At 51.3% G+C, this 23,113-nt stretch overlaps 3 protein-coding genes and 1 long non-coding RNA gene across 4 annotated transcripts in view; 1 reads left to right on the top strand and 3 right to left on the bottom strand.

Annotated features, from left to right (window-relative positions):
• Window positions 1-1,609, bottom strand: part of PEA15 (proliferation and apoptosis adaptor protein 15) — a 9,771-nt gene extending 8,162 nt beyond the window's left edge. The window contains exon 1 of the mRNA XM_007171775.2: window positions 1,433-1,609. The gene's annotated coding sequence lies outside the window, so the exon portion shown is untranslated. The remainder of the gene's footprint in view (window positions 1-1,432) is intronic.
• Window positions 1,610-4,547: 2,938 nt separating this feature from the next.
• Window positions 4,548-13,938, bottom strand: CASQ1 (calsequestrin 1). The gene is made up of 11 exons (XM_007171777.2): window positions 13,482-13,938; window positions 11,600-11,684; window positions 10,728-10,828; window positions 10,385-10,496; window positions 9,960-10,033; window positions 9,482-9,612; window positions 8,287-8,332; window positions 7,819-7,873; window positions 7,256-7,356; window positions 6,388-6,462; window positions 4,548-5,165 (listed from the first exon to the last, which is right to left on the bottom strand). Exons 1-11 carry the CDS (start codon window positions 13,758-13,760, stop codon window positions 5,031-5,033), a joined length of 1,194 nt encoding a protein of 397 aa, XP_007171839.2. The 5' UTR covers window positions 13,761-13,938; the 3' UTR covers window positions 4,548-5,030.
• A 28-nt stretch (window positions 13,939-13,966) lies between these two features.
• LOC103004759 (uncharacterized) lies at window positions 13,967-16,900 on the top strand. The gene is made up of 3 exons (XR_450136.3): window positions 13,967-14,277; window positions 14,481-15,192; window positions 16,560-16,900. It is a non-coding gene; the product is annotated as an uncharacterized LOC103004759 (long non-coding RNA).
• Window positions 16,901-17,729: 829 nt separating this feature from the next.
• The window catches only part of LOC103005321 (sodium/potassium-transporting ATPase subunit alpha-4), a 30,004-nt gene continuing 24,620 nt past the window's right edge, over window positions 17,730-23,113 (bottom strand). Inside the window, 4 exon segments of the mRNA XM_028163874.2 lie at window positions 17,730-17,758; window positions 18,042-18,133; window positions 20,353-20,454; window positions 20,548-20,678. Coding sequence (XP_028019675.2) covers window positions 17,730-17,758; window positions 18,042-18,133; window positions 20,353-20,454; window positions 20,548-20,678 — 354 coding nt within the window.

Here is a 23,113-nt window from a genome sequence, read left to right as displayed (position 1 = left end):
CCACAAAGGGAAGAGCAATTAAAGCTAATCGCTCTGACAGCCTGGAGACCAGACACATAGGGCAACAAAACACACATATTCAGCATGTTTCCCCTAACTCCCAGTGGTCTCACCACCATCCTGCTTTCATCCTCCCTAATTTCTGAGCCTCTGTCATCCACTCCCCAGCACTCTCCCCACTCATCTGACCATCTCTGACTCTCACTTCCTTCCCCTCCCCATTCCCTGACTGTATCTCTGTCCCTCTGTGTCCTTCTCTTGATGTCTGTCTGCCTCTCACACACATTCACCTCATTCTCTCTCTCTGACTTGGGCCTCCATCCTTGGCTGACTCATAGTCATTCTTTCTTTTTCTCTCTCTCCCTTTCTTCCATCCCCCCTCCATCCCTTGGCCACTCAGACGCCCAGAAGCCAGCCACTCCTAGCACCCTAAGCTCCAACTGGACCCAGCAAGAGAGGCCACCAGCAACCCCTACCCTCACTACTCACCCCGTTTCAAAGCACCAGGCTCACTCGCCCTCAAGATCCTGTCTCCCTGTCCTGGATTGAGACCAGGATTTTCTACCATGTTTTCTCACTGTTTTAAAGAGGGGCGATCTGAAGCCCAGGGCTGGGAGAAGATGCCCAGGAAATCAGGGTGGACTTGGGGACGGTGGCCCCCACTCAGCTGTCCTGTTAGACTGATATTCTACCAGGAGACTTGCACATGGGAGACAGTGGGAGTGAGGTGGGGGCTTGGATGCGTAGTGCAGGGCCCTTTGTGATTTGCTGTGTGCAGTCGATGTGTGTAAGAGTCACATGGGTGTGTGTCACCGTGTGTGCGGGCGTGTCTCTTGTAGGTGTGTGTGTCCCTGTCAGTTTTGACACAGATTATATGAAATTAATTAGGGGCTTTACGTTAGCTACTTCTCTCCTGTACACCCGCCAGCTCCCGACTCCTTCCCTCTGGACAAGCCTTCGACAATCCCACCTCTACCCCAGGTGCAGAGGACTGGGTGAGGGCACGTGGTGCCAGCCGCCAGGTTTGAGCCCTCGGAGCAGGGGCGGCTGCCGGCGGAACTGAGGCAGGGCTGGCCCGGGAGACCGCCAGCCGAGGCGAGTCCGAAGCCAGAGAACGGGAGGGAGGGGCGGGAGCTGGCCCGGCCGAGCCGGCTGGGCGGGAAGCAGGCTCCATCCTAATCCCCAGGCCCCGGTCCGACTCCCAAACTGCTGGTCAGAGTGGAACGGGCGGCCGGAGCCACGCCGCCTCCAGCACACACCGCGCTCGGAGCGCACCGACAGAGACGGAGCCCGTGGGCCCTGACACGGAGCGGACCCCTCCGGGGCCCCCACGCTCCGCATCTGTCCCCAGGCGTCCCGGATCGACGCCCCTCCAAGCCCAGACCCCCAAATCTGCCCCTGCCCGCGACACGTCCCCTCTCGGCCCTCTCACCGCCTCCGGGGCTGAGCGCTCGGGGAGCGGGCACTCCGGCGTCCCCGGTTCCTGAGCAGCGTCCGGAACCTCCTCCTCGGCTCCCGCCGCCGCCGCCGCCGCCGCCGCCGCCGCTTCTGCTGCCGCCGCCGCCTCTTCCGCCCGCGGAGCCAGAGCCCGAGCCCAGCGCCGCCTCACCCCACCCGGCCGGCCTGTGATGTCAGAGCCGGGGAGGGGCGGGGGGCGGGGAGCGGTGGGAGAGGGGGAGGGGAGGCAGCAGGGGGCTGGGGTTCTGGAAGACTCCTGGGACGGGGGCAGAAGTGCGGGACGGCTGGAGTAGCGACGCCGCCTCCTCCCCTAAACAGCGAACCCCAATTCTCAGATTTAGTTCCTCCCAAAGGGACACACTCCTCCCCTTACGACCTTTCGGTGACCACAGTGGCTGGGACCCTGGGAGGCAGAGAGTAAGTTAGGGTTTAAGGGTTTGGAAGTCCTTTGGCCTCTGGATCCTCGTAGGTGCTTGACTCAGTATTTGTAAAAACCTTTTCCCCTTATGGGTCAAGGGAGCCGTAGTAAATGACTGCTCAGACTTATCCACCTTGGAAGCAGGGGGAGGGAGGAGTAGGGGCAAGAAGCAAAATGGGGGCCTCCTTCGCCTGCCCTGGAGCCACAGATCTTCTCTCTCCAGGATGATGCCATCTGGCCCCTTGTGTTCCTCTCACCTTTCCCAAATATACCACCCTCCCGCCTTCCCCCCACCATGACGTAATTTTATTTCTGGGGAGAAAAAGAGCAGCAGTGAGCTCAGCATGCAAATTATAGACAACTTGCAGAGCCACGCTCAGCTCTGTCTCCTAGCTCTGCCCCTCTGCCCAGGCCCAGCATGGCAGCTCTCACTTCCCTTCTACCCCAGGGACTTTCCTCCCCCAGATTCTCAGCCAGACTGAAAGAGGGAAGGAAGAAGATGATCTGTTTTCATCTCCAGCCTAAGAGGTCTCTCCTCAACTCTGGCAGAGCCTGGCCCGGGGACAAGGTCTGAGCCCCATCAGTGTCTGTGCCACCTCCAGGAACGCCCCTGCTTCACATCAGTTCCAGCCTGGCAGAGACCCCTCAGGAAGCCTCAGGTGGGCCCCTCCTTTCTTGAGTCTACACTGCCCCTAGAAGAGGCTCAGGCTGCTGCTGCTTTGGATTTCACAGCCCTTCTCTTTGCTTTCGCCATCCTCTTCCCCCCGTGTGCCATGTCACTGCCCCTTTGATAGCAACACACCCTCATAATTTGCCTTTGCATATATCTCATTTGTTCTGAGTTGTAGGGCCAAAACCCATTTTGTTGACCCATCTTTGAGACTCAGAGAAGCTGAATGACTTATCTACAGTCAGTGAAAGGTCCAGGTCTTTCAGGTACAGGGGATTTGGGCTTCATGCTGACTCTGCTCCTTTCTTAGGCAGGTTATGCCTCTGAGCCTTATTAAGGGCAAGACGGGGACACTGATGCCTATCTCACAGTGTTCTTCTGAGTTTTAGAAATTGTAAGTCTCTAGTGACTGGCACAGATGGGTGGTTAAAACATGGGAGCTATTATTTAGTCTGGGGCCTTCCACTGACCTACGCTAGAGAGTAAGTTCCATAATATTTTTGTATTGGCCCAGTGCCCATACTATGTATTAAACCTTTATTAAATGGGTGCAAGTTGGATGAATATGTGGTTTCTACTCTATACTCCTGCCACCAATTCCAGGAAGACTTCCTGGATTTGTCTGTGGAGGGTGAAAACTTCTCTCACCTCAGGTCTCATTCTTCCATACTCAGAGATCCTCTAAGTTGTCCAGCAACACGTTTACACCCAATCCATGAAAGCTGTAACATCTGTTAGTTATGGGCTTGTTCAGTTGTTTGGTTCCTCCCCCCCCCTACTCCTGACTCCTTTACACTTACCCCAGCCTGGGCCTGTGCTGGAGAGAATGTGGGTCCTTCCTGCCAAGATCGCCAGCAGGCTCAGATCTGGGGGATGCCCTTTGAACAAAACTCAGCGTCTCCTCTGCATTCCCATGACCACCACTCTGATCCGTGTTCTCCCACCTCCACCAGATTATTATAACTGTCTGATAAGAGTTGGACTCCCCGCCTCTGGTATCTCCATCAGCTTCCTTCCCTCTATCCATCCTGCTCATCGCTGCCAGATTAAACGTTGCCCTTCCTCCCCAGCTCACAGGACTAAATCCAAACACCTCTGCGACCTAGCCCCGGATGCCCACCCAACCTCGTGGCCACCACTTGAACCTCTCTTCTTGTCTCTTTGGTCTCCTCTGTGCCCTAACATGGCACACGCATTCTGGCAGTGCTTTTGATGTTTTCACCACTTGAAATGTCTCCTCCCCGATTCCTTTGCCCTAATCAAATCCCACTATTCATTTAAGGCCTAGAAAATGCTCACTTCCTTTATGAAGCCATCAAAGCCCACTCTCATCTCTCTTCTGAGGCCATTCTATTCATTTGTTCCTTCTTTTAACAAACATTTATTAGGGACTACTTTTGGTGTGCCAAGCCCTGTGGACACAGAGAAAAAGCCTGGGGTCCTGCCTTCAAGGGGCTCACAGTCTGGTGGGGAAGACGGACATGTAAATGAAGAGCTAGTACTAGAATAGAGGTGGACAGAGAGAGTGCAGTGGGAGCCCAGAGGAGGGAGCTGCAGGAGGGGCCACCTCTGGGAAGGCCGCACCGAGGAAGTGTTTTTTGGGCTCAGTCTTGCCATTCAAATAAGAGCTGCAAGGGAGGGTGCTATCAAGCAGCACATAATCACTTAATTACATATTGCTTTGTATTTTTCTTCAGTTCTTTAGTGTGCTTGTCTTGACTTCCCAGTGAGGCTAATCAGCTCGAGAGCAGGGACAGGCCCAGCACTCTCTGTTCTCCCAAAGCCTGACAGTGGTGCTGGACAAACACCATGTGTTCAGAAAAGCCTTTTTGACTTGCAGCAGATAAATAATCCAAGCTTCTCTGGGATAACTGCCTGGAGGGAGGAGCCCCACCCCCCTGCTATCACAGTCCCCTAATGAGGTTCCCACCCCTTAAATCCCCCATCCTCTGGCTGCCTCCCTCCTGCCATAGGGGTGAGACCTCATCAGCAGACACTTGCTCCTGTTGCCCCAGATCCTTTATTGAGGTCTCTCATTTGACCCAAGTACATTAACAAGAGATTGCTAAGATATAGCCCCAAACACAGTACCCTCCCGTCCCCCTGGCCAGGGATAGGACAGTCAGAAGGGTAGAGGACTTGAGAGAGTGGGGGAAGAGTGTGCTCAGATGGAGGGAGCAGAAGAGAGATGGGGGCCCATAGATACGGCAAGAGGGAAGTCACAAGAAAGCATGTAGGGAGTGATGGAAGAAACAAATAATCGCTACAGGGGCATGGTGGGACAGGAAACAGAAGTCAGATGAGATAGCTGGGCTGGTGTGTAGGGAAAAGTAGCTCCTTGAATCTCAGCACCCAGCATATAGACCCCAATGGGCCCCATGTCAGAGAATGACCTAGTGTCCCTGGAGGAGCTCAGGGAAGGACAGGGAAGGAGGAGGGAGCAGGAGGAGAGCAGGTGGGGCTAGGAGATGGCTGCCACGGCAACTAGTCATCGTCCTCATCGTCATCATCATCCTCTGTGTTGATCTCGCCCTCCAGTACATCCTCCAGCCAGTCCTCCAGCTCCTCAGCAGAAGGCAGGTCCTCTTCATCATCCATGTCCATCCATATGCTGTCCGCCTAGGACATGGCACAGACGAGGGATCAGAACTAAGCCCGATTCAGGTCTTTAGACCTGTCCTCCCACTCACTGGACTCTGTACATCCTCTGTCCCTTCTCTTCATCTGTCAGTGGGCAGGAAAACTGTCCAGGTGGGGGTCTAGGTTGGAATAGTGACAGTGGGAGTAGGAAGAATTGCTGGATCAGCAAATAGACCTTCTCCCTTCAGTCTTTCTTACAAGCTCTTGCCATGCTGAGCTTCCTAAAACAGACCTCTCTATCATGCCCTTAATGCAAAACCACTGGTGGCTCTTCATGGCCTGGAGAATAAAGTCAGCAACTCTTTAGCATTCAAGCACCTGCTTTTCTAGCACCATCCTCAGAGATCTCTAGACTCTCAAGCCATCAGAAACGACTTGCCTTTTCCCAAATCTGATATTCATTTTCCTACTTTTTGACCTTTTGCACTAACTTTTCCATCAGTTTGGAAATGACTCATATAATTTTCACTTGTAGAGCTCTTACACACAGTACAATCTCCAGTGTGTTTTAATGTTTTTAATTGTTTAGATTTAATTAATTTTTTATATTTTAAAATTGAGGTATAGTTGATTTACAACACTCTCCACTTTAAACTCTACTCCTTTTAAACCCTCTCTGATTCTCAAGCAGAAGTCACTTTGATTTCTGTGCCTTCCTGGTGTTTTATTTGTATCTCTATTATAGAGTTTATCAGATTTGGCCTGGTAGTTAACGGAATACCTACCTCCTCAGTTAGACTGAGAATTATATGAAAGCAGGCTGTGACTTATTCAATTCAACTCAACAAATATTTTTGAAGCATCTATCTGTGTGTGAATGAGAAGATTTCTGCCCTCAAAAAGCTCAAAGTCTACTGGAAGAGACAGACATGATACATAAATAGCCATATAAAAGTCATGTTCTCAATGCCAAATGGGCTCTGGGAGTGCCAAGGAGGGAACAATTCCAAATGGGAGATCTGGAAAGACTTCATGGAGAAGAGAGGATTTGAACTGGGCTTTGAAGGACGAGCAGCCAGTTCCAACAGGTAGAGACAGGGGTGTGTTCAGGGCAGGAATCTCTCCCTCTTTCCAGCCATTAGACGGGGCATGTCTAATTCCTCTGGGGAGGGCTCAATTCCTAGTTAGCAGAGCAGAGGAGGACTAGCTATGTTGGGAAGGAGAGTTGGGGGTCAAACGGGAATGAGGGAAGGAAACTCACATCAGTAACATTGACGACTCCTATTTGTGGGGCTGACAGGTCGATGTTAAACGTCTTCTCCCAGTATGGAACCAGCTGTGGAGAGACCACAAATGGCAACTTAATGGAGGCTAGGAACACCTGAGTCCAGCAGGGTGAGTGTGAGTGTGCGGGTCAGCCAGGGGTAGAGGAAGGACACTGAACCCACGGTAGATTGGTGGATAGGTCCAGCTATAGTGCCTGAAGGGAATGGGTAGAACTAAGCAGTTAAAGAGTAGATATCCCCAAAGGAAAGTTATCAAGAGGGTCAGCTGGGGACATTGGTCCCTCCTTTCCAAGGAAAACTTGATAGGAAACCTTATTCTGATCCTGGATCTGCTACTGATTGGCCTTGTGACTTTGGGCAATCACTTCTCCCTGGACCTCAGTTTCTATATCTCTAAACTAAGGTAGTTATACTCTGTAATTGCCAATGGTCCTCTCACATTTCTGTTTGTTCATCTAGTTCCTCTTTCAACGAAGAGTGTTAGGTGTTGGGGATTCAGCTGGGAACAGAGCCGTGCCCTGAGACATGGAATCTCTGTGCTTTGATTCTGTGATTGTGGACACCCACATGCAGGGTTAATGTGCCCTTCTGCTCCCCCAAACTCTGGATTTCTCTAGAAGGAGCCAGCCCTGGGCACATGAGCTATCTGCTCAGCCTCTGCTCTGGGAATCCTGTTGTTCCCACACTTCCCATCATCCTGTGTCCCCTTTCTCAGGATGCGCTCAGTGCCCCTGGGCATGCGACAGGCTCCTTCACTAGGAGGTGGGGATAGGAGCTCTGAAACAGGCTCCCCACTGGGATGTGCCCTGCCTCGGAGAGCAGTGCCTGAGTGATATCTCTTACCAGGGGGAAGTCATCAGGGTCAATCCAGACGATGCTCAGGTCAGGGTTTTCAGTGTTATCTTGGGCCACAGACTTGAGAATCTCTAAGAACTCATAGCCATCTTGGAGGGAACACAGGTGATAAGTGCACGGTGGGGCACAGAGGAAACAGGAGTCCAGCTCTCTTTTCCCACCTCCCACAACTCCGCATGTCTAGCCCCAGGCTGCTTGTAAACTGTGCTCTAAAAAAACCCATCTTATGTGTTAAAAGCCTATGCTCTGGGGACTTCCCTGGTGGCGCAGTGGTTAAGACTCCATGCTCCCAATGCAGGGGGCCCGGGTTCGATCCCTGGTCGGGGAACTGGATCCCACATGCATGCCGCAACTAAGAGTTCGCATGCCACAGCTAAGGAGCCCATGTGCTGCAACTAAGGAGCCCGCCTGCCACAACTAGGACCCAGCACAACCAAATAAATAAATTAATTAATTATTTAAAAGGCCTATGCTCTGATAAATACCCCATCTCCCTCTCTCACCAGTGCCCCCACCCCTGCCCCAAATCCAATCCAGTATTCCTCCCTCACCAGGATCAGCTTCCTCTGCAAAGGCCACAATATGGATTCCATCCAGATCGTCCTCCTGTGGGGGGCAGGGAGGGGAGACCTTAGCTATACTCACTGAAGTTAGAGAGCGCAGAACAGGCCCTAGATCTTCCTTGGACCTAACTTCTGTGGAAATCCAGCTTCTGGAGCAGGTGTATTCTTGTGGTGGTGACCCTTTTCCAAGTACACTGCCCCCTTCACTCCAGGGTCCCCACACTTCCGCTGGCAAACCCTTCAGCCCCAGAGCTTAGAGCTCCTCCCTTGTCATCGTCATCAAGTTATGTGTGTCCCCCAACTCCTGACACGTTCTTCAGAACAGAAACCCTCCACCTTTGCTGGTGCACTGTCTTTCCTATAAGCAAGACATGAGGAGCAGCAGGGTTGGGTGTTTCTGGGACTTGAGTTTTCCCATGCTTCTGCAAGGGCCTGGGCCCCATCCGGGGCACTCACCCAGGTCTCATACATACTCTCAGGCTTCAGTTTCCTCAGGGTTGATCTAGAAGAGAAAGAAAGTCACTACTCAGTGGGCAAGAAGGACACCCTTGGCTCCAGAGGGTCCCCATAGCAGAGGCTGCCACAGGGTCATGCCTAGGGCATAGACAGCTTGCAGCCCTGAACAAAGCCATCTGGCAAAGTCTAAGCTCTGGGCACCAGGCCCAGATAATTGCATGGTTAAAGCAGGTAGGAGAGAGGAGGGTGGGCAAGGGGACTGGAAGAGAGACTTTCGGGAGAAAGAACTGGACATCTGGGTGTTCATTCATTCTTTCTTTCATTCACTCATTCATTCAATAACACTGAGCGTTGGAGATGATCTAAGCGCTGTGCTAGGTGCTGTGTAGACAGAGTAGGACAAGGCAAACATATTCCTGCCCTGATGAAGCGGACCATAATCTAGCGGGAGAGAGTGAGAGAAGTAGTGTTTACACTGATGAATGGGTATTTCCAGTTGTGGAGTACTGTGAAGGAAGAGAATTATGTGTGAGCGTAGGGCAGGGTTTCTCAACCTCAGCACTACTGACATTTGGGGCCAGATAATTCTTCATTGTGGGAGGGCTGTCCTGTGCACTGTAGGATATTTAGCAGCACCCCTGGCCTCTACCCACTAAATACCAGTAGCTCTCTCTCCAACCAAAAATGTCTCCAGCCATTGCCAAATATCCACTGGAAGACAAAATCCTCCCCCTACGTCGCCACTCCCTCCACCCCTGTTGAGAACCACTGGTGTAGGTAATGTATGAGAAAGAAGACAGGCCAGATCTGGATTAGAATCCAGTTCTGACACTACTCATGGACTCTTTTTAACTGAGGCTGTTAAAAGGATTAAATATAATAAGAGAGATGATAGCACCTCGGAGTTCCTGGCAGACCACAGGCACTCAACACTGGTCTCAGTCCACATCACAATGAACCGTACACATTGATGGAGCACATTCTATGTGTGCTCCAGGCTCTGGGCTAAGTGCTGGGGTGCAAAATATTGTGCAAAATGGTCAGTATATCAATAAGAACTGATACCAGAAGTGTGTTCATCTCTAGGAGAGACCAGCCTCCTGGTTGGCTGAGATTCCCCTAGCCCATCTCGCAGACATGTGTTCTAGCCTGGGGAGGCGCCTACCCTGCCCAGAGGGTTGCCCCTGCCCCCCACCTCCTGTGCTCCTCCACGAAGCTGACAATCTCCTCTTCGCTATTGGGCTTGTCCGGGATGGTCACAGGCTCTTCCGTGAAGGCCTCGTAGAAATCGATCTCGTTCAGCTTCAGGGTCAGCTTCTTTGCCACCTTTTGGGGGAGGGGATGGGGGAGTGGGGCAGGGGACACGGGGTCATGGTGAGAAGAAGTATTATGGGGGAGCAGATGTCAGGCAGGGAGTGAGACAACCTGGGCCCTCGTCACTGCCTCTGTGACACTGGACACGTGTCTTAACTTCTCTGGGCTTTGGTTGAAGATGGGAGAGGGGTGGGTTAGATAATTTAAAATCTGTGGGGCAGGGGAGGCCTGAGGTGGGGTGGGGTTGGGGAGTGCTGGTGTGTAGGGAGGGAGGAGGTCCCCCATCGATTCTGGGAGAGGGGGCTGGAGGGCAGCTGAGGGGAGTGAGGGAGACCCAGTGCAGCAGCAGGGAGGAGAACCTTGCTGTCGAAGGTGGCGAAGAAGGGGATGTAGGGATGAAACTCCTCCGCTGCGTCCTCGTAGGCTTTGTAATCTGAGGGGGGAATGCAGAGTCAGTCCCTGGGGGAACCAGGGTCTGCCAGGGAGCCATCCCCCTCTGTCTCTCCCCAATTCTTCTTTGGCAGGTGGGGTTCATTCTGAGACTCACCCCCTCTAGTCCTCTGAGAGTGGTTACATACAGTGGTGGGCTGGGGGGAAGGGGAGTGCCTTGGTGCCTGTCTGTGAAACCCGCAGAGTGCAGGGAGATCAGAGCAGTCGATGGACCCACCATGGCAAGAGGAGTGAGGAGGTAGGGATGCTGAGCCAGTGGGTGAAGTGGGGAGGTAGGAGGACAGGTGAAGTGGGGGACCAGCGGAGGGGACAGTGGAGTCTGAGGGTTACCCACGCTCTGAGTCTTTGCTCTTGAAGTAGCCAATGAGTTTGTTCTCATCTTCGATATTCTCAAATGCCTGCAGCTCTCGTTCACCGTCAATAAATTCCACAGGGTCCTCTAGGACCTGGAAGAGCAAGGACATTGAAGGAAGAGAGTGAGTTTCTGAACTCAGTGGTAGAGGCAAGGAGAGGGATCAGGGAAAAGAGGGCTGGGAAACGGGGAGGAAGGGGCTCTCTGTTGCCTGTTTGTGTGTGTGTGTGTGTGTGTGTGTGTGTGTGTGTGTGTGTGAGGCTGCAGTTGGTCGGAAGGGCGTGAGGTCTTAAAGCAAGGCCACTAGGTCCAGCGGAGTCCTCACATCAAGCAGAAACTCCACCAGGGTGTCAGCAGAGAACTCGCCATCATACTCAATGACTTCATCTTCCTTGAATACGTAAATGCTGTCCTCTTCAGTTAGTCCTAGGGAGTGAGCCAGAGGTGTGCCATGATTGCAACCTTCCCACAGGTCCAAGGGTCCAAATCCAGGGTTGCAGCCCATTCCATAATCCCACTAGACCCCACATCCTTCACCTCCCCTGGCCCTGGCCCTGCTCACCTCCACTGCCTCTCAGCCCCTACATCCCCGGTGTCTGTGCCCCTGGATTTAGCCTAGGTGGCTAGTCTGGCCCCAGGGGCTCTCCAGGGGGAAGCTGGGGTCAGGTGGGGATGCTAGGGGAGGACGCAGGGAGATATAGGTCCTAGCAAGATGTCTCCCCCCTTTCTCTGCCTGCCATAACCAGAGACAGATCTTCCTGTTACCTCCTCAGAGGACTCTAGTTGCTGATTCCCAGTCCAGCCCTTTAACCTTCAGCTATTACTGACCAGATGACTTCATTACTGGCCACCCCTCCCCCATCCACATCCGGAGTCCAGTCTCAGGCCTGTGCTGCCCCCTGGTGGCTGGTGCTGTGACACCCAGCCCCCGGCTCTGGGCGAGGGAGGGGTTGGAAGAGGAGTTTGCAGAGGTCTCTCCAGCCCCACTTGTGTTCCCTGATTCCCCCTTTCCTCCAGAACCTAGCCCCGTTTTTTAGGTAGGTATAAAGAAGGCCACCTTCACCTCTTTCTGGGATTTGAGCATGGGTCTCTATAAGGAATAAAGGAGAGGCTGGAACCCCCAGCCATAACCCTCCAAATTTCAGTATTTTCTCACCCGTCACCTTCCCCTCCCTGCTCCTCCCACCCCTCCCTTACCTAGTTTCTTGGCTACAACCGTGTCCTTCTCAGAGTCCACCATCCCGAAGCCAACACCCTTGTCTTCTAGGACTTGGGCTGCTAACTGAAGGGAGAGTTAGGGTTAAAATCAGCCTCTGGAATTCTTAGTAACCACTATTCCCGATCTCATGCTTTCGAGCTTGGTCACTTGGGATGAAGGGAATATGAGTTAACCTTGACACTGTGCTAGGATGCAGGATATCTCCACTTTCCCTGCCACGCCCCCCTCCACCCTTTTGGTCTGTGGTCCAATTTTAATTCCTGAACACCTATTGCTCATTTACAATGTGTTTATTATGTTGAACTTTAAGGCACTGTGCATGTACTTCCAGGTTCCTTAGGGATGCTGAGGGGTCTAGCTTCAGGATGACTGAGGCTCTTTCCTCCTTCGGAGCTGAGCCCTGTACTCCATACTGATCAAAGACCACGCTCAGTGTGGGGGTGATGTTACACGTCCCTGGGGTTCTTCTGAGTGAGTCCCAATGGGGAGAATTTTGGAGGGCAAGAGGGTGGGGGGCGTGGGGCTCTGTTCATGTTGCTGAGGATCAGGGAGAGCCGGAGAGCTGAGAGTAGAGGTCACCGTGGCCACCACTGGTCACCCTCAGAGGCAGAGAGACTGACAAAGAGATTAGAGATGAAATAGGCCTGGTCTTCCTCAATGGGGTGGGACTTTCCCTTTCACTCTCTACTTCAAGCTGTCCTTAGGCTATGGAGAGTCATACCCTAGGTCTCTGTCCTCATGGGTCTCCCAGTGGGGCTCTCAACCCTGATGCACTCTGCCTTGGGCATGGTTTGCAGCTTTACCCCACCTAACACAGGCTCGGGGCGCTCAGATTCTCAGGAGGTTGGGACAGGTGGATGGCCAGAGATGCTGAGCACTCAGGATAAAAATACTCAGCTCATTAATCAGGCGGCGGGTTCCAGCACCCGGCAGGGGCACACAGAAATGAGAGCCTACAGTCCTGGTGTCTTGCCCTGAAATACTCCAAGCTCTGGGCAAGCTGGGGCCTCTCTGTCCTGCCATACTAGAGGAGGGGCTGCAGCAGCTTGGACAAGGAGACTCCAACACATCCCGGCTCCTGGAGGGCTGTGTGACCACATTTTCCAGTCATCTCCAAACATGGGCTTTTTTCTTGTAACAATAGGCTCTCTCTCTCCTTTGCGCCCGAGGTCAGCTTGGGGGTGAGGAGAATCTTCCCACAAAGACAAATTGGGGAAGGCATGGTGAAGCCTCCTCCAAACACAAGAATTTTCCAATCGGGGTGCCCAGCTTGATCCAATAGGGGCAGATGGCAGGGGGAGGGGACTGAGAGGCCAGTGGGAGGCACGGTGGGCTCTATTAACCTTTAGCCATTAAATCGATGACATGCAAGTAAAATGTCAATAACATTTAAATTTATACTCAGTTTGGATCTCTTTGGGGTGCAGTCCCTAAAGTGTATGGAGAGAGGGTACGTTTTGGTTAGGAAAGTAGATTTGGGGGTGTACTGCAGTTCTTCACCTTCCCCTGAAGAACCTCTCTTTTCCTTTTTTGCCCCCCTTCCAAGGTCACCCCAGTCCTAGCCAAACCTAGTACTACCACCCTCCTCTAGCATGGAGGAGAGATTCCCCCTGCAGCACCCCCTCCCTCCTAAAATTGCCTGACTACGGTGGTACTTTGGGGGTTCCTGAATCTCTGTTTCTCTTCTGGCTAAGGTCATATGCCACTTGGGTCCTGTTGGTCCTGTTGGTCGAGACAGGGTCCTGCTGCCCTGCCCCTCACGCCCAGATCCCACTCTTAAAGATCTACATGGAGCTGCAGGATAGGGGGGTGCAGAGAGGGACTGGGCTGTTCTGCAGGCCTGCAGACCCCACCACTCACCTCCAGGATCAGCTCCTCCATCTCAAACTGTCTTTGTGAGGCCTTGTCGTCCTCGGGGTGTTCGTGGTAGAGCAGTGCCAGCACCTCGTACTTCTTGAACACATTCTTGTAGTTCTTTGCGTTGACATTGACCACACGGTCCACACCATCATACTCGGGGAAGTCCAGCCCGTCCTCCCCCTGCACCCCTGACTTGGGTGTCCCTAGCACCAGCAGTAACAGCAGTGCCAGCCGCAGGCCGGGCACAGCTCTGGCCCCCATCCTGTCTGCAGCACTCATGGAGGTAGTGGGATCTGGGTCGGCTCTCCTGGTCCAGAAGAGGTTAGCTGGGGTAGGGAGGGGCCCCTGGGTCCCAAATCCTGAGTTAGGGGCTCACGGTGGGGGTGGGGTGGGGAACGGCCCAGAGCAGTGGACAGAGGACACTGCTAGGTCCTGGAGAAACTGCCGACAGAGCCAAGAGAAAAAGGGTCAGGAGGAGGAATAGGAGCAGGGGGCGGGGAGGGAACCGGAGCTGCCCTTGAGGTTGACACCCCTTGGCCCCCACCTGGTCCTGTCTAAATATGTCTCCAGGATTGGCAGGAGAGATGGATAACCTTCTGAGGCCAGGATGGCCCCGTGAGGGCCGGGATCCTCCTACCTCCAACACCTCTCACCCAGGCTCCCAGAGCCTCCCCCCTCCCCCTCCCCCCCAATGTCCAGGGCTCCTCGGCCCCTGTCCCCACACCGGCCTAGGAGCTCATCGCCATATTAAGAAAGGAAAAAGCTGGAGCTAAAAATAAGACCAGATGAGTCGGAGGTAAATGAAGCTGGGTCTGGGGGAGGGGAGGCTTGGGGGTAATTAGAGAGAGTTGAGGGAGGGCAAGGGTACTCAGACAGAGGGAAATGGCGCTGCAGAGGAGGAGGTATTCTGGGTCAGAGGTTAAATTTGTAGTCCATTTGTAAAAAGGGGAGCAAATGTTGTATTGCCTCTAAGTCCTAAAACCTGGGACTCTCCTCTAGGTCAAGTCTGTTTCTTTGATCCTGTGGAGGAAGTCGGGGGGGAGTACAAATGCAATCCAGGCTGCAGGAAAGAGACCCCCTGCACTTCCCTTTAAAGAACCAAGACCAAGGATGAGGTCATTCTCTGAATAAAAGATGGAGCCGAGTCCAGGACTGGCGCCCTGGCTCAGCTCCAGCCAGTTTCCTTTGCTTCACTCAACACTCCTAACTGGAGTATGCAGAGGAAGGACGGGGCGTGGGGCGTGAAGTGCTGGCCCACATCCATCCTTGGAGATGCGGATCTGGGGCTTCTCTGCCCACAGACCCGAGAGGAGAAGGACAAAGTCGTTCGGCTGCTGCCTCCTGCTTGTACTCTCTACTCTGATCCTACGGGACTGGTTTTCTAGGGCACAGTGGGAAGGAGGATTCCCCTGGCTGAATGATTCCAAGGAGAGCGCATTGTGACTATTCATTCCTACGTCTTTGACGAGACAAAAAGGATCAGGTATCAACGGTAGGGGAAAAAATTAACACTGGGAAACATGAAGAGGTGGGGCCCTGTGCCCTGAACCAAGGATGCTGCTTAAATCTGTGCACTGAGAGCCAAAGCAGAGCTGGTGCGGAGGGGCTCTAACTTCCTGGATCCCAGCTTGGGGCTGAGGGCGGAGTGGATGGGCTCAGCTCTGGGTACCTTCAAGGACCCTCTTCACGGCCCTCCAGGGCTCATGCACAGGTAAGCTGAGGCACGAGGGAGACCAGAGAGAGGCTAGATCAAAGTCAGAAGCCCCCGTGCCCACCCTGAGGTGTCTCCGATGTTGGAGGCACAGCGGGTGTTTTGCACCATGAAGTTATGTTAGAGGAATGACCTTTCCGCACTCCCACAGGGCGGACCTTAAACGGCTAAGCAAGGAAGGCCAGGGAAAATCTCAAGAATGTGGCAGGAGTGGGTCCAAGAGAGACAGCTGTCATTGGCACAGGAGAGGCCAGAGGTAGCTAGGCAGGGCATGCTGGAGCTGGAGAGACCTCAGAACCCATCTCAAGAGAGCGACCAACATGCCCACAGCCGCATGACCAGAGCAAAGACAGCAGGATAGACAGGTGGACCCACCCAGACATATATGACCTAGATGACGTCCAGCCCCAGCTACTCCTTCTGCTGCACTCTGGAGGAGGGGGGAACACTGGGACAGAGACATTGGGACCTTAGACTCATTCCATCCTGAATCTGACCTTTCGTACCCCCAGGGTGTGAGATGGGACGAAATGGTGACCCAGGCCTGCTCCATTCCCTCTCCTCTTCTGCAGCTACCGGGCTGTTTCATCCCATCCTGCTCCCTCTCCTTGGCCCTGGCTCTCCAGAGCCACCCAGATCCTTTCCAGCAGCTGCACCCCTCCCCTCCTCCCTGTCCTCCTCTCCCATACTTTGCTCTATACTTTCTATTCAAATCCTTCCCTCTAGGCCCCTGCCTTCAGGCTCAGCCACCGATATCAAATGACCCTAAGTTGGGGCCTCTGTATTTTTAACCCACCAGACACCCAAAGCTCCTGCTACTGAAACTTGAGGAGCTGGCCCCACCATTCTCCCCCTCCCCACCTCACTCACACACACCCTGGCCCCTCCGTCTTCCAGGGTTGGTTCAGCCCTGTCAGCATCGGGGAAGGACCCCAGACTGATATAGCCCTGTCCCTAGGAGACCTTGTGTTGGAGGAGGGAGGGGAGCAGGTGGGAGAGAGACGTCTAGGAGGGCCCGATGTAGGGGGACAGTGGCTGGTGTACCTTATGACAGCCTTCCCTTTGCTAGTCCATGGCCTCTCATCCTCCAGACTCGTCCACGGCCCTTCCTCTATCACTATCCTATATTTTTTTCTTTTGCATTTGTATATTTTTGGCCCAGCCTTCATTGTAAGACTAGCCTGAAAAGTGGTTGAGGGCACAAGTTCTGCAGTCAGACAGACCTTGGTTTCCTCATCTATAAAACCGGGCGGGGTGGTAAGAATGTATCTGTTGTATGGATTAATGGATGGTGTGAGTAAGGCCTTTGTCTACCACCAGACAGAATGTGCAGTCACTTAACACATGTGCTTTGTTTTTGGTGACAGTCTACGATTTCCACCAGCTTTTCTCAGCATTTCTCTCTCTCTGTATGCTGTTCGGCACAGCCAGCCCTCTCCTCTAAAAGAAGCCTGAAAGTGAACCGATCTACAGGGTAAAGTGGACCAGCTCACAGAGCAAAAGCCAGCGAGTGGGTGAAGAGGAAGGAAGAGCTGCCGCCAAGGGTGGGCAGGAGAGAAAGGCTCCCGGGGACTCCTCACCTGCGGGAGACGCAGCAAGTGCTGGGCCCAGGCTCGGAGGCCAGGCTTTGGGGATCATCCATCACCTGTGTGGAGCTGGGGCATGAGGGGGCGGGTGCTTTGCCTAGAGTAAAGGCTACAGGGATCCATTCAGCGTTGTTCCAGCCTCTGTTTCAAGGTTACGCCAGAGAAAACAGCTGAGGGCTGGGATGGGGTCGAGATGCCCTAATGACTGGGGCTACGGGAACACCAATCCCTTCCTCAGAGGCGGGGCAGCGGCCCGACTTTCACCACTCACCACGTGGCCCCTTCCAAGTCATTTAACCTCTCTGGACCTCAGGTTCTTCATGATGAAATAAGGTCTAGCACGAAAAGCCTATGAGTCTGTAAGTTGATCTGAGGACGTGAGTGGGCGCTGTGGCCCCTCTGTAAGGTGTGGCTCCGCTGCTCCTCCCTCACCTCCTCTGTTTCTCTGATCCCAGGACTTGTCCTGTCCTTGCTCTCTGTCGGGTTGGAGAGTGACTCTGAGGGGGTAGCCCTCAAGGGGCAAGGATGCTTGATTCTGATCCCTTCCCAGCCTCGACTCTGGTCCCTGAAAGACTTCCTCTGCCTGGCTCCCATGAAGATCTAGGGAGAGAGCGTCACAGTAATCCCCATTCTCCAAAAATCAGATGCGACACATCCAGGAGCTAAGGGCTGTTGCAAACATTTACTCTCTTGACTGGCTACTGAGCCCCCTGCTGGGCTCCAGTCAGATGCAGGCAGGGCTCCCCTTAACCCACCATATCTCCTATCCATGGTGCCCTCAACCCAGCCCTAGGATCACCTGTCTCTCTCATCCAAGGTTCTTCCTCCTGGCATCTCCCTGCCCCAACTAATGTGTACTCTCAGATGTTTTCCCAAACTCATTACCCCAACCCTCCCCCACCTGGTGCTCAGGACACCCTGATGTCATGTGAAGATCTTCCTCTATTGAGTTTAGTAGTAGGTCTCCTTCTCCAGCCAGCCTGTGGGAGAGAAGAGACCAGAGTGAACTGGGGAAGGCATCAAGGGGAGAAAAACAGAAGGGTGAGCCCGGACAAGGTGGGAGGCTTGAGGGTGGAAGGCAGGGCCCTGAGGATTGGAAGGAGCAGCGTGCTGGGGTCAAGGACCAGAGGGCAGGGTCCAGGCACAGCACAGGCTGGGCAGTGAGCTGGGGAGAAGGGCAGTGGGCCTGGAGGAGCCAGGGGGAATGGGGGAGCTGGTCAGGAGGCTGGCGAACTCTCAGGCCGGGGTGCAGGGGACCCTCACCGCCAGGATGACGACGGATGATGAGTTTTCTGATTTCATCATAGACAAGGATGAGGACGCTGTAAGGAGTGGCACAGAGCCACCAGGTTATCCTGAAGAGAGAAAAAGCTGGTCAGCGGGAGAGGAGATAGAGGGGCCAGTGAAAGGCAGGTGCAGAGAACAGCACCCGGGAATCGAGTGTTTCGTTTGTTGTGTGGGAGGTTGATCCCTACCTTTGAGGAGGTCAGAGCCTGGGGAGTGAGGGCGGAGGGGCCCAAGACAGGAGCATAAAAAGCCAGTGAGAACAGAAAGGGATACATGCCATATTAGAGGGACATGCGGTGTTCACAGAGATTGTCTACCAGCTTTTGTGGAGTCGCTGAGGGAGACTTCCTTTGCTTTCTGGGTTCTCTAGACCTTGCACCCACAAACTCCAAGCAGGATGGGTCTGAGACTAGATGTGGGGTATATCTTGCCAGGGAATATATACACTCTTCCATATTGCAAAGATGGGGAAATCTTTTTCTTCCTGAATCTCTTCTATAGACCAGGAAGATGGACTCTGGGGAGGGGTTGAATCAGAACCACATTTGTCCCTTGGATGATAGAGAGATGGCTTAGAGCAGCATTGTCTGATAGAAATATACTGTGAGCCACATGTGATAGTTAATATTTTCTAGTAGCCACATGAAAATAAGTAAAAAGAAACAAGTGCAATTAATTTTAATATTTTATTTAGCCCCAAATATCCAAAATATTATTGTTTCAACATGTAATCAATATAAACATAATTAATGAGTTATTTTACATTCTTCTTTTTATCCCGAGTCCTCGAAATCCAGTGAGCATTTTACACTGATAGCGTATCTCAAGTCAGACACTAAATTTTCAGTGGTTAAAGGAAAATGTAGTCTAACCAAAACAATAAAGTTGTATTTAATTGAAAAATATTTGACACTGGTTTAGTTTTTAACATTCAGTTAACTAAAATTATAAATTCAATTTCTCAGTCTCACTAGCCATATTTCAAGAGCTCAATAGTTGTATAAGGATGGTGGCTACCATATTGGACAGGGCAGGCCTAGGCCATGGTTCATTACACACACACACACACCCCTCAACCAATATAAACAGTTATAGACATACAGTCATGCATTCATTCAACAACAATTATCATGTCTACTCTGTGTATGTGCTAGGTCCTGGGGAAATAAAAATGATGACATGATGGTCTTTGATATCAAGAAGCTCAAGCAATCAAGGAAAAGAGGTTAGATAAACACACAAAATAAATAATCACAGTATTAGGTGATGAGTTTTATGGTCAAGTATGTACAAGAGTGCCTGGGAGCACAGTTAATGCTCAACCACGTTTGCTATCATTTATATGTTGACATTAATAGTAGCAGCAACTGAGCTACTATTAACAAAGTGCCCACCAGGACCCAAATGCCATACTTCATGTATTATATGCATTTCTACTTGTAATTATCAGAACAATCTGCCAGGTGTGTTATCGAGACTTTGCAGGTGAAGCTGAGGCTCAGAGAGGTTACCAGCTTGTCCAAGGTCATAGAATAATATACAGTACAGCCAAAATTCAAACCTGGAATTGTCGGTATCTAAGGGCAGTACCAATGTCTTTTATTAAACATTAATTGAGAAGCTACAGAATACAAAGCATTGTGTAAAACACTGCAAGGGACAGAAAGGTGAGCAAAGTGTGTAAACACATAGAAAATCAGTTGGAAGACCACACACTAAATTATTAATAGAGGTTACCAATGCAGGGTGGGGGAGGGGTGTGAATGAAATGGGAGTTTTGCTTTTTTCTTTATAAAAATGTTAAATGGAACAGTTTCACAAGCATATACTAATGTAAAAAACAAAGGAACAAAAACCTGGGACTTGAACCAAACAAGGTAGCAGACAGTAAGAATTTCAGTATGCCCACCCACCTATATGCACATTAAAACGGATTTGCAGAAGTACAGCAGATTTAGCCATGCATAGATTAGGCTGTTTTATGATTACACCAGCTCCAAGCAATGTGTAGCCTGGGACAGCTATACCACACATTATCAAAGAAAAGGTACCACTCTGTTAAGCACTGGCAAATCTGCTAAGTTTGCATGTCTAGTGGGTTGCGATCACTTGGTACAGTCCCTAATTCCTCCCTGGATAAGATGTGCTTGTGGGAGCACAGGCGGTTCTCTCTACATCACTGAGTGGGGCCTGCTCCCCTCTTGACTTCCCCGCTCAAACACGCCTCCTCCCATGTGCTCTCCCTGTGCCCAGAGACTCCCCGCCTTGCAACCCTCCCCTTACTCACTTGAGTGGGTACATTCGCAGGGCCACGTCCATGCCTGGAGTGTAGGACAGAAAAGCAGCCAGGAACGTCTCCTCCAGGATCCCAAAGATTAGGATCTTGTTTCTGAGAGGAAATGTTTAAGGGTGTGTTGGAGGTCGGGAGGGAGAGTTAGGGGTGCAGTTTGGGAGAGTGTTGGGGCCGGTGGGCGGTGCTCACGTCATGCCCTGCTGGAAGACAGAGTTTCTGCGGGTCTTGCAGATGATGAGGTCAGCCCACTGCACAACCACGATGCTGACAAAGAAGGCCGTTTGGCATGTGAACTCCAACACCTTGCGCTGCTCGTAGGTCTGGGGGAGGGTGGGCAGAGGGGAGCCGTCAGTGTCAGGAGGGATTCAAATATGCCTCAAAGGCTTCTTCCTTCTCCTGCCTCTCCGGACCCCAAGGCTGAGATAGGTCTCCTATTTAGATTCCTGCAGCCCTTCACATGTATCTCTGTCTTAGCACTTTCCATGTTGTAATTGTGAGTTGTTTATATGTTTGCCTTCCCTGACTGAGAGCCCTCAAGGGCAAGCACCTTGTCTTATTTATCTCTGTGTCTCCTCTCCCCATGCTTCATTCAGTGAGTGGCAGGTACTATGGCTCAATAAATATTTACTAAGAAGAAGGGTGGTGTAAGAGAAGAAGGTGGACTTCAAGAGGAAAACAGGGTCAGAGGAAATAGGTAAGGAAGATGGGGCCGGAGGGGAATCTGCATGCAGAGGGGAAAGGGATACCCGAAGAGTGGTACCAGATGGGAGGCATTCACTCATCCATGTGTTCATTCTTTCATTCACATTTTACACAGGAGGAACTTAGAGTCCAGTGGGGAAGATAAATATGCTATGTCAGCACAGTAGGTAGGTTACAAGAGGGAGATCACAGAGGGCTATGGATACACAGGAGAGGAGCGTCTAAATTAGACTGGAGAAAAAGCCCCTTAAAAAAAAAATAAAACAGCATGTTTATAAATAACTTGTAGATCAAATAAAGAATTTGAAAATATGTAGGACTAAACAATAATGAGATAGTACAGACAGAACCTCATGGGATGTGGTCAGTGTTGTACTTGGAGGGAAATATAGAGCCCTAAACAATTAGAAAACAAAGGCTGGAAATCGATGAGCCAAGCATTGAATTTAGAATGAGACCTGTCAGCACATTTCTGTGCATCAGATCATACCACCACTATCCCCTGCAGCCAGCTACCAAAACTGAGCCACTCCCAACATCACTTGAAAATTTTAGCTCCTGACTCACCATCACTCTAACTACTTTGTCCTCGGTTTTGGAGATTTAAATATACATGTTGATGATCCTTCCCGTACCATGGTCTCACAGTCTTGATCTTCTCCTCCAACTGTATCCTCTACTCCCCACCCGCTGCTTACTTCCATGGTTTAACTCCAGACGTTGTCTTTTCCAATAGCCACAATTTTTCTGTGATTTTAATTTCAAGCACCTCTTTTCTCTCTGATCACTGTCTTTATCTTTCCACCTCACCTACTCTAGTATCCCAATTCCAACACTTCTTGGACTTGGACTTAAAATCCATGGACCCAATATGTTATATATTTGGCTATTATCTTTCTCCCCTCCCACTCTGTGCCCCTAACTAGAATATAAGCTCCATGAGAGCAGTAACTTGGCCATTTTTGTTCACTACTATATTCCAGGGACAAAACAGTACCTGGTGCATAGAAGATGCTCAACAAATACTTGCTGAATGAATGAATGAAAGAATGGTGATCAATGGAATTACTGCTAGAGGTATTTAGAAGATAAGGAGCTATCCAGCAGTATGTAGGGTACTCCCTGGGTGGGCAGCTCTATATTCGATTATCTGAAGATTACAGCAGTGGAAGAGGCAGAGACCTTGCCTTTATGGCATTTATTCCGCAGGGCAATTGTTCTCAACCCGTTTTGCAATATCTCAAGACGTTGCTGATGTAATTTGATGTTAATTCAAGTTAATTATCTTTAATTTATTGTAAATAAACATGTGTCAAGCTTCATCTTGGTAGCAGGGAGATGGTATCAAGATATAAAACTAACAAGGGGCTTGATCTGAGGACTGAGGACATGTTGACAAGGTACATAGCAATGAGGACTCTGGGCATCTTTGGACCCTGGAGCAGTGTTGGTAGCTGGGAACATTGACATCTGTTGGCCTCATGAGGCTCAGACAGTGGAAGCCTACTGTGTATGAGGGCCAATGTTCCAACAGCCCCGATTTTAACATACTTTTGAGAGACCTGCAGTTAGCTTGGTTTGGAGACCTCATGGTGAAGTGGGAAAGTGCCGGGCAGGAATCAGTCCAGATCTCTAGTCCAACTGTTATAGAGATTCATTGTGGGACTTTAAGCAAGGCACTAAATCTTTCCAGTAGACCATAATATCCTCTGTAGACTGTGTGAACTCTATGGTCCTATGATTCTAGCAAAACTTGGCATCACATCTCCCACTGTCTTAGAAATTGGGATGGGAGTGTTCACAGATGCAAACAAGCATATTCACTAAAATTCTTAAACAAATATTGTTGGTTGGAGGGCTTCGGTTTGGACCTTATTCATTTTGGGTGTTAGGAATGATTAATACAGAGATGCATCCTCTAAGTTTAAAAAGTTTAGAAGAACAAGGAAGAGATATACAAAGAAAATACATTTTCAGATTTAAAATCATACTCTTCGACTACCCTTGGAAAAAGAGCGTAACAGGAGAAAGTGGACCCAGCACTCATTTCTGG

The sequence above is a fragment of the Balaenoptera acutorostrata genome, chromosome 1, assembly GCF_949987535.1.
Source record: "Balaenoptera acutorostrata chromosome 1, mBalAcu1.1, whole genome shotgun sequence".
Classification (NCBI taxonomy): domain Eukaryota; kingdom Metazoa; phylum Chordata; class Mammalia; order Artiodactyla; family Balaenopteridae; genus Balaenoptera; species Balaenoptera acutorostrata.
Note: the sequence above shows the minus strand (reverse complement) of the source record. Positions and strands in the feature narration are given on the sequence as shown.

Coding starts and splice junctions, on each gene's coding strand:
- CASQ1 (XM_007171777.2), bottom strand. CDS start 13,760: ATGAGTGCTGCAGACAGGATGGGGGCCAGAGCTGTGCCCGGCCTGCGG. Junction 10,829..11,599: donor GGTTGTAGCCAAGAAACTAG/GTAAGGGAGGGG, acceptor CTCACTCCCTAG/GACTAACTGAAGAGGACAGC. Junction 8,333..9,481: donor TTCGTGGAGGAGCACAGGAG/GTGGGGGGCAGG, acceptor TTTCTCTTCTAG/ATCAACCCTGAGGAAACTGA.